This window comes from Salvelinus namaycush, unplaced genomic scaffold (genome assembly GCF_016432855.1).
Source record: "Salvelinus namaycush isolate Seneca unplaced genomic scaffold, SaNama_1.0 Scaffold204, whole genome shotgun sequence".
Taxonomy (NCBI): Eukaryota; Metazoa; Chordata; class Actinopteri; order Salmoniformes; family Salmonidae; genus Salvelinus; species Salvelinus namaycush.
The window spans coordinates 139,898-155,830 of NW_024058831.1; the positions used below are offsets into that span (position 1 = coordinate 139,898).

At 40.7% G+C, this 15,933-nt stretch overlaps 1 protein-coding gene across 1 annotated transcript in view; it reads right to left on the reverse strand.

Moving 5' to 3' along the window:
* Nucleotides 1-547: 547 nt before the first annotated feature.
* Nucleotides 548-15,933, reverse strand: part of LOC120038028 (acetylcholinesterase collagenic tail peptide-like) — a 32,034-nt gene continuing 16,648 nt past the window's right edge. Inside the window, exons 6-16 of the mRNA XM_038983972.1 lie at nt 11,821-11,892; nt 11,268-11,330; nt 11,143-11,169; nt 10,880-10,960; nt 10,517-10,597; nt 5,224-5,320; nt 4,035-4,171; nt 3,781-3,900; nt 3,509-3,635; nt 3,132-3,234; nt 548-2,989 (exon numbers count right to left, since the gene is read on the reverse strand). Of these exons, the coding sequence (XP_038839900.1) occupies nt 2,920-2,989; nt 3,132-3,234; nt 3,509-3,635; nt 3,781-3,900; nt 4,035-4,171; nt 5,224-5,320; nt 10,517-10,597; nt 10,880-10,960; nt 11,143-11,169; nt 11,268-11,330; nt 11,821-11,892 (978 nt within the window). The 3' untranslated portion in view covers nt 548-2,919. The remainder of the gene's footprint in view (nt 2,990-3,131; nt 3,235-3,508; nt 3,636-3,780; nt 3,901-4,034; nt 4,172-5,223; nt 5,321-10,516; nt 10,598-10,879; nt 10,961-11,142; nt 11,170-11,267; nt 11,331-11,820; nt 11,893-15,933) is intronic.

The window sequence follows — 15,933 nt, forward strand, 5'->3', positions numbered from 1 at the left end:
TACAAAATAGTCCCAGAATAATGTTACTGCTCGTGAGGTAGACCATCAGGCTGACTATAGAACACTAGGCCAAATCTGGGAGGGTTGATGACAATTCTAGCTGTGGTGTGTTCAATTCAAGACTCTGTCTCTCTGAGGATATTTATGCCCTGCCAATACATGAAATAGTACAGACAGACACAGCACTTTGTCAGCAGCTGCCTGCTGACAGCGTCTTTTCTCTGCTTGATGCAGGTCCACTGCTGTGCAGTGTGTTCTCTTCCTTCCTGAGAGAACGTCAACAGAATTTCCGGAACTGTCAGTCTGCTCCCCACCACACACCAACCATCCAATCACTGTCAACGACCGAGGAGACTCCTCTACTCAGGGATGCTGACAAACCCCTGACTCCCAGCCCCATGTCAGACCAACCAAATGCCCTGACACTAACTAGAGAGTATTGACTCTGGTCAAAAATGTGTATGCAACCAATTTTTTACATTTGATTTGAGCATTTAATGTGAGTTCCTAGGCTGAGTAAATAGCTTGTAACAGTCAACAGCTTCCATTTTCTCATCTTTATTTTGTTCTCAATAATGCATGACTGTGTCAAACATGTCTGTGTCAAACATGTCTTAATTATGAAATCAGAGGAGTTGTGAAATCCTGATTTGCGAGCGCATTCACCACCACCAAGCATTGTGTAATGTTACCACATGCTACCAGTGTACCTACAGCATACAGTACACTCATATTAGCCAAACAAATGGATATGTAATGTGTTTATACACGGTGCAATGGATAATACAGTTATACCTGTCATATAAAAGTTGACATAATATTCAGTCATTACAGTTATACAGTTACATTAGCAAGAACCATCAATATTTCTTTAAAAGCATATACCTTGTCGAGAGTTGACTAATATTTACTTACAGCATGTAGGCTTCATTCACAGCCTCCTTTGGCAAATGGGTTCAACTTGTAAGTTACAGTACCACTAACATGCAGATGTAACATTTAGAACAGTCTTGAAATTACATATTTTCATACATCCACTTTTACATGAGCAACAATATTTTCCTAAGTGTGGGTGAGGTTAAAGGTTGGCCTCCGTTGGCACGGCGACCTATAGCTTGTGGTAAAGAACAGCTTATCCTGAAATGTTCTCTTAAACTACTGAGGGAATACAGGAAGTAATGCAGACTACAACTATAGTGTTCAGTTCTCCACTGAGTGGTGCAGTAGTTCTGCTCCAGTTATTTGTCTGCTATAAATACCAGACAGAAAGATGTCCAGAGCTGATGCACCATAGACTGTCATAAGGTTTCCCACCCTAACTATCGGAATTCACTTCCTACCAAATAGCAGCTAAAAACGCTTCCTGTTCTGCAATGAGGAAATGATTTAAGAACATGTAGTAGTAGCAGTCATAATAACCGTTTGCCAGCCTTCACGTGTCATATCTCCCTGCAGACAGTAGTTCACTGGTCCTCCTCTTTACCTAGAGGACTGATGGCATGAGTCATCAACGTGTACAGTAAGCACTTCTGAGTGAGAAGAGGGATAGTGTAACAGTCAGTGTGCAGCACAGACTCGGTGATCTCATCTGTGTTCTACAGTGGATATGAGGGAGGATTTCTCTGAAAACCGCAAGCTACATTTTGTTAGTGGTTCCTGAGTTAAACCGTGGAAATGTCAATCTAAACTAAAGCAAAGCTGACCTTGTCCACAATGTCCAGATTCTGAACGGCCCTCTTCAACTACAGTACAGTGCCATCAAAAGCTAATAGAGCTCACGGGCCTGGCTGTCCAAATGGCACACTATCCCCTATATAGTGCACTACTTTTAACCAGGGCCCATTGGACTCTAGTCAAAAGTAGTGCACTACATAGGGAATAGGGTGTCATTTGGGACTAGTCCACTGTTCAGTTCTACCAGAAGGTGAGGGTTCCCGGTCTATCAGCTTGGCTGCTATTTCCACAGGCAGCCATCTTGGCTAAATGCTACTACTGTACAGTACATAGCTTTACTGTTCTTCTGAAGAGGATCTGACCAAGGCTTAAGATCTGCCTCTTCAGTACAGACTGACCAAGGCTTAAGATCTGCCAAATTCAGTACAGACTGACCAAGGCTTAAGATCTGCCTCTTCAGTACAGACTGACCAAGGCTCTCAGAATCCTCCTGAATACTGTATTATTATAACATGCCCCTCCTGTCCTGATTAGTAAAATTATGACATACAATATACTCCCTACGTACAATTGGAGACGTATACCTACTATATATACACAGTACGAAGCTCATGACAACGATAGTAAGTATTGTGATTGGTTAAATGCCCAGGTAGTGACATCTGTGGCCATGGTCACACAGCAATTTCAGCCTCATGCAACTGCTACAGTACATGACGTCATTGACGTTGCAGTAAAATACACAGCACCCTGCTTCTGATTGTTCAGACCTGGTTCTCTTTTCTTTAACAGTGCTACGTCGAGGTAAATATGGCTTCCGGCTCCACCCACGAGTCGCTCACTTTCTCAGAGCTTTCCCATTGGCTGTCTCTCACTTCCTGGCTGTCTCTCATTTGACCGCCTCTCATTCAGCGGCTGGTCCTATCAGGTGGGCAGAACCTCTTCAGTCTTGGGTTGAGTTTTATTTAAGACAAAGTGAAATTGTCCAGTGCGAATGGATGAGGGGGCATTTTACTGGCCCCGGCCCCCCTCCTCGGGAGCTACATGGCTTCAGCAGCGATACAACAGAGTTAGTGTGTGTAGTTTTAGTTATTTTGTCAGGTTTAGTCCAGTTTGTCAACACTTCCTTTTTGAGTCTCTTGTTTGCAGTGTTGTTGTTGATCTTTTTTTTGCATTACCGTCATCCTGTTCAGTACCAAAGCAAACAAGACAAGAAGCATCCCACTGCTGTGTCCAGGTTCCTCCTCATGTGAAATACTTGCAGTTTGTAGAGTCAATGACACAGTACGGAGTGCATCTGAGACGACCATAAGACCTGGGAATCAAGGAGAATTAGAACCCTCTGTCAACTAATCATGACAAAAGCAGACAGTTACTGCTTCATAGGGAACACAAAGTTACATACAGTAAAATATGGAAAGCAGACAAGAATGGATCAAGCCAGTCAGCCTACTAACCCTGGGAGATATGAGTTGCATGTCTGATAGCCAAAGTCCTTTCCATCACATTCCTCGGCACCGTCATAGCGATAACCATCTCCACAGTAAGCATGTTTACACTCTGAGGAGGAAGAGATGGAGAGAGAAACAAAGGGAGAGAAAAACAGAGACACACGTAGAGAGACAGACATAGAGAGACAGATAGAGATCAATAGCCATCCAAACCAGACCGGTGCTTCTGTATGTCATCAATAGCATTATCATTTAACAAGTTCATTTATACAAATCAACTTCCCATGCGGTAATCCAACCGACAACACCAGGATTCAACAAACGGAACCATCAGCAGAACCAAATCACGAATCTGGTTCATCCACTCTGATAACGTGACTTACTGACGCAGCCGTCGGTGACAATCCTATTCCCGTCGTCACATTCCTCCCCGTTGGGAATCTGAACGATCCCGTCGCCACAGTAACCCTCCTGTTCCGGAGCATTCTCCGTAGACTGGAAAGGCGTCAGCTGGAAGAAAGAAGTCTTTTACAGAGATTAGAAACTAAAACTAAGAAAATGAAATAAAACTGTAACTTAAAGATGAACCTTGCCAGGCAATACTGTAAGCACTTAGACATATCCCGTTTAGAAGATAGTGTATCAAGTGAGGTACCTGAATGGGCAGCCATCCGTTGGTGTCTTTGAAGTAAAGCGATCTCTGGTCTTTCCGGAAGGCTAGGGCATTGTCCGTATGAAGACGATCTAGTTCTTCTTGATTGTTTACCACAAATATCTGTACGAGAAACAACAAAAGACACATTCTGGGTGAGACACAAAGACTAATTCGGCCTATTAAGTGCCTTAGCTGAGGCAAGTTTCTGATTGGCAGTAAATGTTGATCATGTGTTACTTGTGTTGCGTGCTCACCGCTGGCACTTTGGCGTAGTCGCTCCTGGAACTATGTTCATCAAACTGTGGACTCTTGACACTAATGGAGTTACAGCTGCAAGGTCCAGGAAGACCTGGTAGCCCCCTCTCACCTTTCGTTCCAACCACGTAGAGTCCTGAACAAGAAATAAACATTTAGATCATATATTATCAATGCAGGCATATGTACAAAAAGTGATGTACACATGACACCATCTCTATATCACAGAGAACCACATTCAGAGACAGCCATGAGCGAGGTCACAGGGACTATATGTTATAAATACCTCAATTGAATTGCACTATCCTGGCCCCCTCGTCTATCTATCAAGTTGGTAAAGCAATCAACTTAATTTGCGCAGACACCTGAACAAGACACCGGCTGTAACAGTTTAATTACATGGTGACATAATGTTTGTAAATATGTAAGAAGCTTCTTGGCCCACTATGAATTCGTTTTAAGGACATGATGTCATGGCTTTAGCATCCGTCCCATCCCAGTCACCCCCGCCACCCCCCTCATGGTATCTGTTTCACCTCAGGGGGGGGGAGAGGGGGGGTGATCAGGTTCCTCTGAACCTAAATAAGCTCTCTGGTGTTACCTCCTGCTGTGTTTTAATGTCTGCTTCCTTTCACTGATGCTGACACGGGAGGCTGCCTGCCTGAAGCTTCTCAGACCCATACCTGAAGCTTCTCACACCCATACCTGAAGCTTCTCACACCCATCCCTGGAGCTTCTCACACCCATCCCTGGAGCTTCTCACACCCATCCCTGAAGCTTCTCACACCCATCCCGGAAGCTTCTCAGACCCATCCCTGAAGCTTCTCAGACCCATCCCTGAAGCTTCTCACACTGTCAGGACCCCATATTAAACCTCAAAATGTACTTTCCAGTGAGATTCTCCATTGGGCCTTTCTTTTAATTACAGGACAAGGTTTAATAATCTAGGTCTGAGAAACTAGCCTTCAGAGTCCAGAAAATGGGCAGAGCCTCCAACAAAGAACAAACCAATAACTCTAAATCTGACTCGATGTTCTTCCCTAGAATTCATCCAGCTACACACTCAGCCTGCATATACACAGACTGGCAACAGATTAGCATGTTAGCCCAGCCACACTCCCTAGCCCTATAGCGGTCTCTAAAGAAGCGAAGCTCAGATGGGAGAGCCGATGTAGGTGGAGTCCTTACCTGAGGCTGGGAGACCTGGGGGACCAGGGTGGCCTGGGGGCCCCTGAGGACCTGCTGGACCTAGAGGGCCGATAATCCCATTGTCGCCCTTCCCTCCCTGATTAATCAGACAAGATAAACACCACATGTAAAAACATCAACTGACAAACATATGGTAAACCTTCAGTGGTCAAAACATGTCACCACATCATAGTGATTTGATGTTACAGTATGTTGCTCAAAGAGGGCGGCAGGTAGCATAGTGGTTAGAGCGTTGGACTAGTAATCGAAAGGTTGCTAGATCAAATCCCCGAGCTGACAAGGTAAAAATCTGTCGTTCTGCCCCTGAACAAGGCAGTTAACCCACTGTTTCTAGGCCGTCATTGTAAATAAGAATTTGTTCTTAACTGACTTGCCTAGTTAAATAAAGGTTAAAAAAAGATCGGAATAACTTTTTTAATCACAGCTTCTAACAGCATATGATATTATATCATTAAGATCCAAGTAAGATCCTAATATAGTATCTCTCACCTGTTTAATACAGCATCTCTCTCACCTGTTTAATACAGCTTCTAACAGCATATGATATTATATCATTAAGATCCAAGTAAGATCCTAATATAGTATCTCTCACCTGTTTAATACAGCATCTCTCTCACCTGTTTAATACAGCTTCTAACAGCATATGATATTATATCATTAAGATCCAAGTAAGATCCTAATATAGTATCTCTCACCTGTTTAATACAGCATCTCTCTCACCTGTTTAATACAGCTTCTAACAGCATATGATATTATATCATTAAGATCCAAGTAAGATCCTAATATAGTATCTCTCACCTGTTTAATACAGCATCTCTCTCACCTGTTTAATACAGCTTCTAACAGCATATGATATTATATCATTAAGATCCAAGTAAGATCCTAATATAGTATCTCTCACCTGTTTAATACAGCATCTCTCTCACCTGTTTAATACAGCATCTAACAGCATATGATATTATATCATTAAGATCCAAGTAAGATCCTAATACAGTATCTCTCACCTGTTTAATACAGCATCTCTCTCACCTGTTTAATACAGCATATCTCTCACCTGTTTAATACAGCTTCTAACAGCATATGATATTATATCATTAAGATCCAAGTAAGATCCTAATACAGTATCTCTCACCTGTTTAATACAGTATCTCTCACCTGTTTAATACAGCATCTCTCACCTGTTTAATACAGCATCTCTCACCTAGTTAATACAGCTTCTAACAGCATATATATCATTAAGATCCAAGTAAGATCCTAATACAGTATCTCTCACCTGTTTAATACAGTATCTCTCTCACCTGTTTAATACAGCATCTCTCACCTGTTTAATACAGCATATCTCTCACCTGTTTAATACAGCATCTCTCACCTGTTTAATACAGCTTCTAACAGCATATGATATTATATCATTAAGATCCAAGTAAGATCCTAATATAGTATCTCTCACCTGTTTAATACAGCATCTCTCTCACCTGTTTAATACAGCATATCTCTCACCTGTTTAATACAGCTTCTAACAGCATATGATATTATATCATTAAGATCCAAGTAAGATCCTAATACAGTATCTCTCACCTGTTTAATACAGTATCTCTCACCTGTTTAATACAGCATCTCTCACCTGTTTAATACAGCATCTCTCACCTAGTTAATACAGCTTCTAACAGCATATATTATATCATTAAGATCCAAGTAAGATCCTAATACAGTATCTCTCACCTGTTTAATACAGTATCTCTCTCACCTGTTTAATACAGCATCTCTCACCTGTTTAATACAGCATATCTCTCACCTGTTTAATACAGCATCTCTCACCTGTTTAATACAGCTTCTAACAGCATATGATATTATATCATTAAGATCCAAGTAAGATCCTAATATAGTATCTCTCACCTGTTTAATACAGCATCTCTCTCACCTGTTTAATACAGCTTCTAACAGCATATGATATTATATCATTAAGATCCAAGTAAGATCCTAATATAGTATCTCTCACCTGTTTAATACAGCATCTCTCTCACCTGTTTAATACAGCTTCTAACAGCATATGATATTATATCATTAAGATCCAAGTAAGATCCTAATATAGTATCTCTCACCTGTTTAATACAGCATCTCTCTCACCTGTTTAATACAGCATCTAACAGCATATGATATTATATCATTAAGATCCAAGTAAGATCCTAATACAGTATCTCTCACCTGTTTAATACAGCATCTCTCTCACCTGTTTAATACAGCATATCTCTCACCTGTTTAATACAGCTTCTAACAGCATATGATATTATATCATTAAGATCCAAGTAAGATCCTAATACAGTATCTCTCACCTGTTTAATACAGTATCTCTCACCTGTTTAATACAGCATCTCTCACCTGTTTAATACAGCATCTCTCACCTAGTTAATACAGCTTCTAACAGCATATATTATATCATTAAGATCCAAGTAAGATCCTAATACAGTATCTCTCACCTGTTTAATACAGTATCTCTCTCACCTGTTTAATACAGCATCTCTCACCTGTTTAATACAGCATATCTCTCACCTGTTTAATACAGCATCTCTCACCTGTTTAATACAGCTTCTAACAGCATATGATATTATATCATTAAGATCCAAGTAAGATCCTAATATAGTATCTCTCACCTGTTTAATACAGCATCTCTCTCACCTGTTTAATACAGCTTCTAACAGCATATGATATTATATCATTAAGATCCAAGTAAGATCCTAATATAGTATCTCTCACCTGTTTAATACAGCATCTCTCTCACCTGTTTAATACAGCTTCTAACAGCATATGATATTATATCATTAAGATCCAAGTAAGATCCTAATATAGTATCTCTCACCTGTTTAATACAGCATCTCTCTCACCTGTTTAATACAGCATCTAACAGCATATGATATTATATCATTAAGATCCAAGTAAGATCCTAATACAGTATCTCTCACCTGTTTAATACAGCATCTCTCTCACCTGTTTAATACAGCATATCTCTCACCTGTTTAATACAGCTTCTAACAGCATATGATATTATATCATTAAGATCCAAGTAAGATCCTAATACAGTATCTCTCACCTGTTTAATACAGTATCTCTCTCACCTGTTTAATACAGCATCTCTCTCACCTGTTTAATACAGCATCTCTCTCACCTGTTTAATACAGCATCTCTCTCACCTGTTTAATACAGCATCTCTCTCACCTGTTTAATACAGCATCTCTCTCACCTGTTTAATACAGCATCTCTCACCTGTTTAATACAGCATCTCTCACCTGTTTAATACAGCATCACTCACCTGTTTAATACAGCTTCTAACAGCATATGATATTATATCATTAAGATCCAAGTAAGATCCTAATACAGTATCTCTCACCTGTTTAATACAGCATCTCTCGCCTGTTAAATACAGCATCTCTCACCTGTTTAATACAGCATCTCTCTCACCTGTTTAATACAGCTTCTAACAGCATATGATATTATATCATTAAGATCCAAGTAAGATCCTAATACAGTATCTCTCACCTGTTTAATACAGTTTCTAACAGCATATGATATTATATCATTAAGATCCAAGTAAGATCCTAATATAGTATCTCTCACCTGTTTAATACAGCATCTCTCACCTGTTTAATACAGCATCTCTCTCACCTGTTTAATACAGCTTCTAACAGCATATGATATTATATCATTAAGATCCAAGTAAGATCCTAATACAGTATCTCTCACCTGTTTAATACAGTATCTCTCTCACCTGTTTAATACAGCATCTGACCTGTTTAATACAGCATCTCTCTCACCTGTTTAATACAGCATCTCTCACCTGTTTAATACAGCATATCTCTCACCTGTTTAATACAGCTTCTAACAGCATATGATATTATATCATTAAGATCCAAGTAAGATCCTAATACAGTATCTCTCTCACCTGTTTAATACAGCATCTCTCACCTGTTTAATACAGTATCTCTCTCACCTGTTTAATACAGCATCTGACCTGTTTAATACAGTATCTCTCTCACCTGTTTAATACAGCATCTCTCACCTGTTTAATACAGCATCTCTCTCACCTGTTTAATACAGCATCACTCACCTGTTTAATACAGCTTCTAACAGCATATGATATTATATCATTAAGATCCAAGTAAGATCCTAATACAGTATCTCTCACCTGTTTAATACAGCATCTCTCGCCTGTTTAATACAGCATATCTCTCACCTGTTTAATACAGCTTCTAACAGCATATGATATTATATCATTAAGATCCAAGTAAGATCCTAATACAGTATCTCTCACCTGTTTAATACAGCATCTCTCGCCTGTTAAATACAGCATCTCTCACCTGTTTAATACAGCATCTCTCACCTAGTTAATACAGCTTCTAACAGCATATGATATTATATCATTAAGATCCAAGTAAGATCCTAATATAGTATCTCTCACCTGTTTAATACAGCTTCTAACAGCATATGATATTATATCATTAAGATCCAAGTAAGATCCTAATATAGTATCTCTCTCACCTGTTTAATACAGCATCTGACCTGTTTAATACAGCATCTCTCTCACCTGTTTAATACAGCATCTCTCACCTGTTTAATACAGCATATCTCTCACCTGTTTAATACAGCTTCTAACAGCATATGATATTATATCATTAAGATCCAAGTAAGATCCTAATACAGTATCTCTCACCTGTTTAATACAGCATCTCTCACCTGTTTAATACAGCGTATCTCATACCTGTTTAATACAGTATCTCGCTCACCTGTTTAATACAGCATCTCTCTCACCTGTTTACTAATCAAGTATCTCTCTCACCTGTTTAATACAGTATCTCTCTCACCTGTTTACTAATCAAGTATATCTCTCACCTGTGTACTAATCAAATATATCTCTCACCTGTTCACTAATCAAATATATCTCTCACCTGTTTACTAATCAAGTATATCTCTCACCTGTTTACTAATCAAGTATATCTCTCACCTGTTTACTAATCAAGTATATCTCTCACCTGTTCACTAATCAAATATATCTCTCACCTGTTTACTAATCAAGTATATCTCTCACCTGTTCACTAATCAAATATATCTCTCACCTGTTTACTAATCAAGTATCTCTCTCACCTGTTTACTAATCAAGTATATCTCTCACCTGTTTACTAATCAAGTATATCTCTCACCTGTTTACTAATAAGTGTATTTCTCACCTGTTTAATAATAAAGTATATCTCTCACCTGTTTAATAATAAGATATATCTCTCACCTGTTTGCCCCTCTTCCCTGGTCTGCCCGTCGGTCCTCTATTCCCTGAGATTCCAGGTTCTCCCTTTGGACCCATTTCACCCTGAGGACATAAACCACAGCACTCCATCAACAACATATGCCGGTACGTCATATAAATAACTGTGGTCCAATTTAGAATTGTGTTCTTGAGTTATTATGGAGGGCCAGTTGATTCTGGTTTTATCCTGTTGTTCAATGAACCTCCACTACACGTCACCCTACAATGACCTCCTCCTGCTCCTCCTCCTCCTTCTCCCCTTCCTCCAGCTCCTCCACATCAACCCCAGCAGCTGATAAACATCAGATAATGTCTAGATCAAGAGATTACAGATGTATGTCTCACTTTCTGTCCAAGCATTCCAGGGAAGCCCATTGTGCCCTTGTCTCCCTTCATCCCGCTCTCACTACGGTCACCACGGGAACCCTGATGAGACAGACAGGAGACAAAACAACTGTAAACAAAACATCCATAAACAGGAGACCTGATCAGGCAGATACACTGAAAACACACACATGTTGTTGAACCAACCCAGAGAAACTAAAATATGGTTTGTAATGTAATAGAATAAAAGAAAGCAGTCAAAAACATTTGAAGTAATCACCCACCTTTTCTCCTTTGTATCCAGGTAAACCCTAGGAAGGAAGATCAGAAGTCTGAAGTATAGAAATTATGAATAACATTATGGTTGAAATCAGACAATTTTCTCGGTGAAAGATGAAGGGTCACAGACCTTAGGTCCAAGAGGTCCTCTTGCTCCAGGTATTCCCATCAATCCACCATCTCCCTTCTCCCCCTGCCAGACACACACACACACACACACACACACACGGCTCTGACAACACAGTCTTCATCTACCTTGACAAATAATATCATACAGACGTGGTATCTTAATTTGATCACTCTGTTGTCACAGAGAATTTTCCTGCACCGTAGGAAATTCAAATGAGCCTCATGATTGACATAAATTCACTGAAAACCCACAGTTCTCTTTCTCCTACTCGATCTCACTCCTAATATATAGCCTGCTGTAGCCTATCAAAACTACAGTTCTTTCTCATTAGAAATGATCACTTTAAAAAAAATATCAAATCCTCCTGCTGCAAGATTATTTTACTCCTGCGACGAAACTGGTCAAATTAAGATCTAACACCTGTAGGTACAGGAACACACATACCATCTTATCTTATTGCATAATTTGTGTTCTATCATTTTTTCCCACCATACTATGGTACGGTATAATAATCATATTGACATATGGGCACCATGAAATAGGACTTACTCACCTTGGGCCCATTTGGTCCTGGCCACCCGGCTGGTCCCTGGCGCCCCGTGAGACCTGGAGGACCCGTCCGACCCTAATGGGCCACAACAGCCTTTCTTTAGCACAGGGTTCCCAAATTGTTTTTTGCGTGGGGGACCCCTTTTGTGATAGCAAATTCATCAGGGAACACCTCATAATATCAGAACACAAGTCCTACTTCAGAGTGGACTATAAATAGCATACAAGCAGTTTTACTATGACTTCAGGTCTTGGGCCCCGGGAAATACATCTTTAAAGGCCCCCCTCTTAGCATGAGAGAAGAAAAGCTCATTACTTGTAATTCTACACATGTTTCCTTTGTGCATAGAGGCCCTTTTGCCACTTTAAAGCTAACTTCTTGCAATTCTAGCACCAGTGTAAATTTCGGCAACAATAACTATGACAAAAAATACTTGACGACTTATTTTTCCTGACTAAAGCTATGATAACGAGACGCCCTGGGAAAAAAACGATAACTGTAACAAATTAGTTTTCATTTTAGTAGACAAAAATGTGACCAGATGAGAATTCCACATGAGACTAATGAATATTTAATTTGACATGAAGCTCCTTTTCATCTGTTTTGTCCAATCAGAAGAATGCAGAATATTTCATGCAACCCTCTCATTGGCAGAGTTGACATCTTTCAGTTGTGCGATCTGATTGAGCTGATCTGTCCGTCTCTCCCACAAAGCTCCCAGGTGGTCTCTTCAGTCCATCTTTTGAACTGATGTGAAGCCAGGACACTTCACTTGTAACTAACCTTAACTAGAAACAATCATGTTTATTCTCTCTCTTACTTTCATGTAGGATATTTTTACTTTGATATCATCAGAAGCTCTATTTTCCTAAAACAATAATATTTCTGGAAGGCTAGAATTCTCCCCTTCAATGAAACAATTGTTATTTACCCCTTCAAAAGTCATGATGGGGAGAAAATCAGAGCTGTACATTTTATTTACCTGTAGTTAAGCCTTTATGGTTAATTATGGCTGGCTTTGGTTACAATCTGCCACAATATCAATGTGGCCAGCTAAATTATACGAGGGGATAGTAGGCCTAGTTGGACAAGGCTACCTGAATGTAATCTACACCTCGATTAGGTTGATATACACTGAGTGTACGATACATTAGGAACACCTTCCTAATATTGAGTTGCACCCCCCCTTTTTGCCCTCAGAACAGCCTCAATTCGTCAGGGCATGGAGTCTACAAGGTGTTGAAAGTGTTCCACAGGGTTGCTGGCCCATGTTGACGCCAATACTTCCCACTGTTGTGTCAAGTTGCTGGATGTCCTTTGGGGGAGTGGACCATTCTTGAAACACACAGGAAACTGTTGAGCGTGAAAAAGCCAGTTGTATTGCAGTTCTTGACACAAACTGGTGCGCCTGGCACCTACTACCATACCCCATTCAAAGGCACTTAAATCTTTTGTCTTGCCCATTCACCCTCTGTATGGAACACATACACAATCCATGTCCCAATTGTCTCAAGGCTTAAAAATCATTCTTTAACCTGTTTCCTCCCCTTCATCTACACTGATTGAAGTGGATTTAACAAATTACATCAATAAGCGTTCATCACCTGGTCAGTCTATGTTATGGAAAGAACATTCTTCAAACAATAGCATGGTATTCTTTCACTGTAATAGCAACTGTAAATTGGACAGTGCAGTTAGATTAACAAGAATTTCAAGTTTTCTGCCAATATCAGATATGTCTATGTCCTGGGAAATGTTCTTGTTACTTATAACCTCATGCTAATGGCATTAGCCTACGTTAGCTCACCCTTCCCGAGGGGGACCCACCCATCCTGTAGAGGTTATGGAAAGAGCATAATGTTTTTCTGTAATGTTTTGTCCACTCAGTGTAAATTCTTATTATGTTGTTTGAGTGTCATTTCTATATAGCCTAGACTTTCTCATTCAGAACCTCTGACAAGAGGAATGGATGTGGCTTGGTGAACATGACCACATGAGCAGCTGCCTCTCACCAATGTGACAGCTCTAACAGAGTTACATCTCTGACACTGCCAAAACATCAGCTATGCGGGTGTCGGCTATCACCTGATCTGATTAAATCTAGGTCTAAGACTAAAACTAAAACAGGTGACCAAATTAGTTCTACCCATTTTGCCATGGACACAGAGAAAATGTTGCAGGTTTAGGCTTAAATTACAGTGCCATTATGTTCAAAACAACATTTTGGGGAATACAAGAAGAATTTAGTTAAACAAATGTATAATTGATGGAGAACTGTGGATACCTACAGTGGGGAGAACAAGTATTTGATACACTGCCGATTTTGCAGGTTTTCCTACTTACAAAGCATGTAGAGGTCTGTAATTTTTTATCATAGGTACACTTCAACTGTGAGAGACGGAATCTAAAACAAAAATCCAGAAAATCACATTGTATGATTTTTAAGTAATTAATTTGCATTTTGCTGCATGACATAAGTATTTGATCACCTACCAACCAGTAAGAATTCCGGCTCTCACAGACCTGTTAGTTGTTCTTTAAGAAGCCCTCCTGTTCTCCACTCATTACCTGTATTAACTGCACCTGTTTGAACTCGTTACCTGTATAAAAGACACCTGTCCACACACTCAATCAAACAGACTCCAACCTCTCCACAATGGCCAAGACCAGAGAGCTGTGTAAGGACATCAGGGCTAAAATTGTAGACCTGCACAAGGCTGGGATGGGCTACAGGACAATAAGCAAGCAGCTTGGTGAGAAGGCAACAACTGTTGGCGCAATTATTAGAAAATGGAAGAAGTTCAAGATGACGGTCAATCACCCTCGGTCTGGGGCTCCATGCAAGATCTCACCTCGTGGGGCATCAATGATCATGAGGAAGGTGAGGGATCAGCCCAGAACTACACGGCAGGACCTGGTCAATGACCTGAAGAGAGCTGGGACCACAGTCTCAAAGAAAACCATTAGTAACACACTACGCCGTCATGGATTAAAATCCTGCAGCGCACGCAAGGTCCCCCTGCTCAAGCCAGCGCATGTCCAGGCCCGTCTGAAGTTTGCCAATGACCATCTGGATGATCCAGAGGAGGAATGGGAGAAGGTCATGTGGTCTGATGAGACAAAAATAGAGCTTTTTGGTCTAAACTCCACTCGCTGTGTTTGGAGGAAGAAGAAGGATGAGTACAACCCCAAGAACACCATCCCAACCGTGAAGCACGAAGGTGGAAACATCATTCTTTGGGGATGCTTTTCTGCAAAGGGGACAGGACGACTGCACCGTATTGAGGGGAGGATGGATGGGGCCATGTATTGCGAGATCTTGGCCAACAACCTCCTTCCCTCAGTAAGAGCATTGAAGATGGGTCGTGGCTGGGTCTTCCAGCATGACAACGACCCGAAACACACAGCCAGGGCAACTAAGGAGTGGCTCCGTAAGAAGCATCTCAAGGTCATGGAATGGCCTAGCCAGTCTCCAGACCTGAACCCAATAGAAAATCTTTGGAGGGAGCTGAAAGTCCGTATTGCCCAGCGACAGCCCCGAAACCTGAAGGATCTGGAGAAGGTCTGTATGGAGGAGTGGGCCAAAATCCCTGCTGCAGTGTGTCCCAGGCTCTGAGTCTAAGGTTTAACAGAAATTGTGGTTGAATAATACATTGTATTGTATTGCACCCTCTAGTCTAAGCACTTTTCACAGATCCCTTCTGCAAAATGTGTTTAATCGGTTGTTGCCAGCAATATTAATTGAAAAACATTTTATTAAATTAATGTATTATTATTGTTAAAAAAATAAGAATCAGACTCCCTGCAGTACCTCCACTTTGGGAATGCCTGATTTAGCAGACTCCCTGCAGTACCTCCACTTTGGGAATGCCTGATTTAGCAGACTCCCTGCAGTACCTCCACTTTGGGAATGCCTGATTTAGCAGGCTCCCTGCAGTACCTCCACTTTGGGAATGTCTGATTTAGCAGACTCCCTGCAGTACCTCCACTTTGGGAATGCCTGATTTAGCAGACTCCCTGCAGTACCTCCACTTTGGGAATGTCTGATTTAGCAGACTCCCTGCAGTACCTCCACTTTGGGAATGCCTGATTTAGCAGACTCCCTGCAGTACCTCC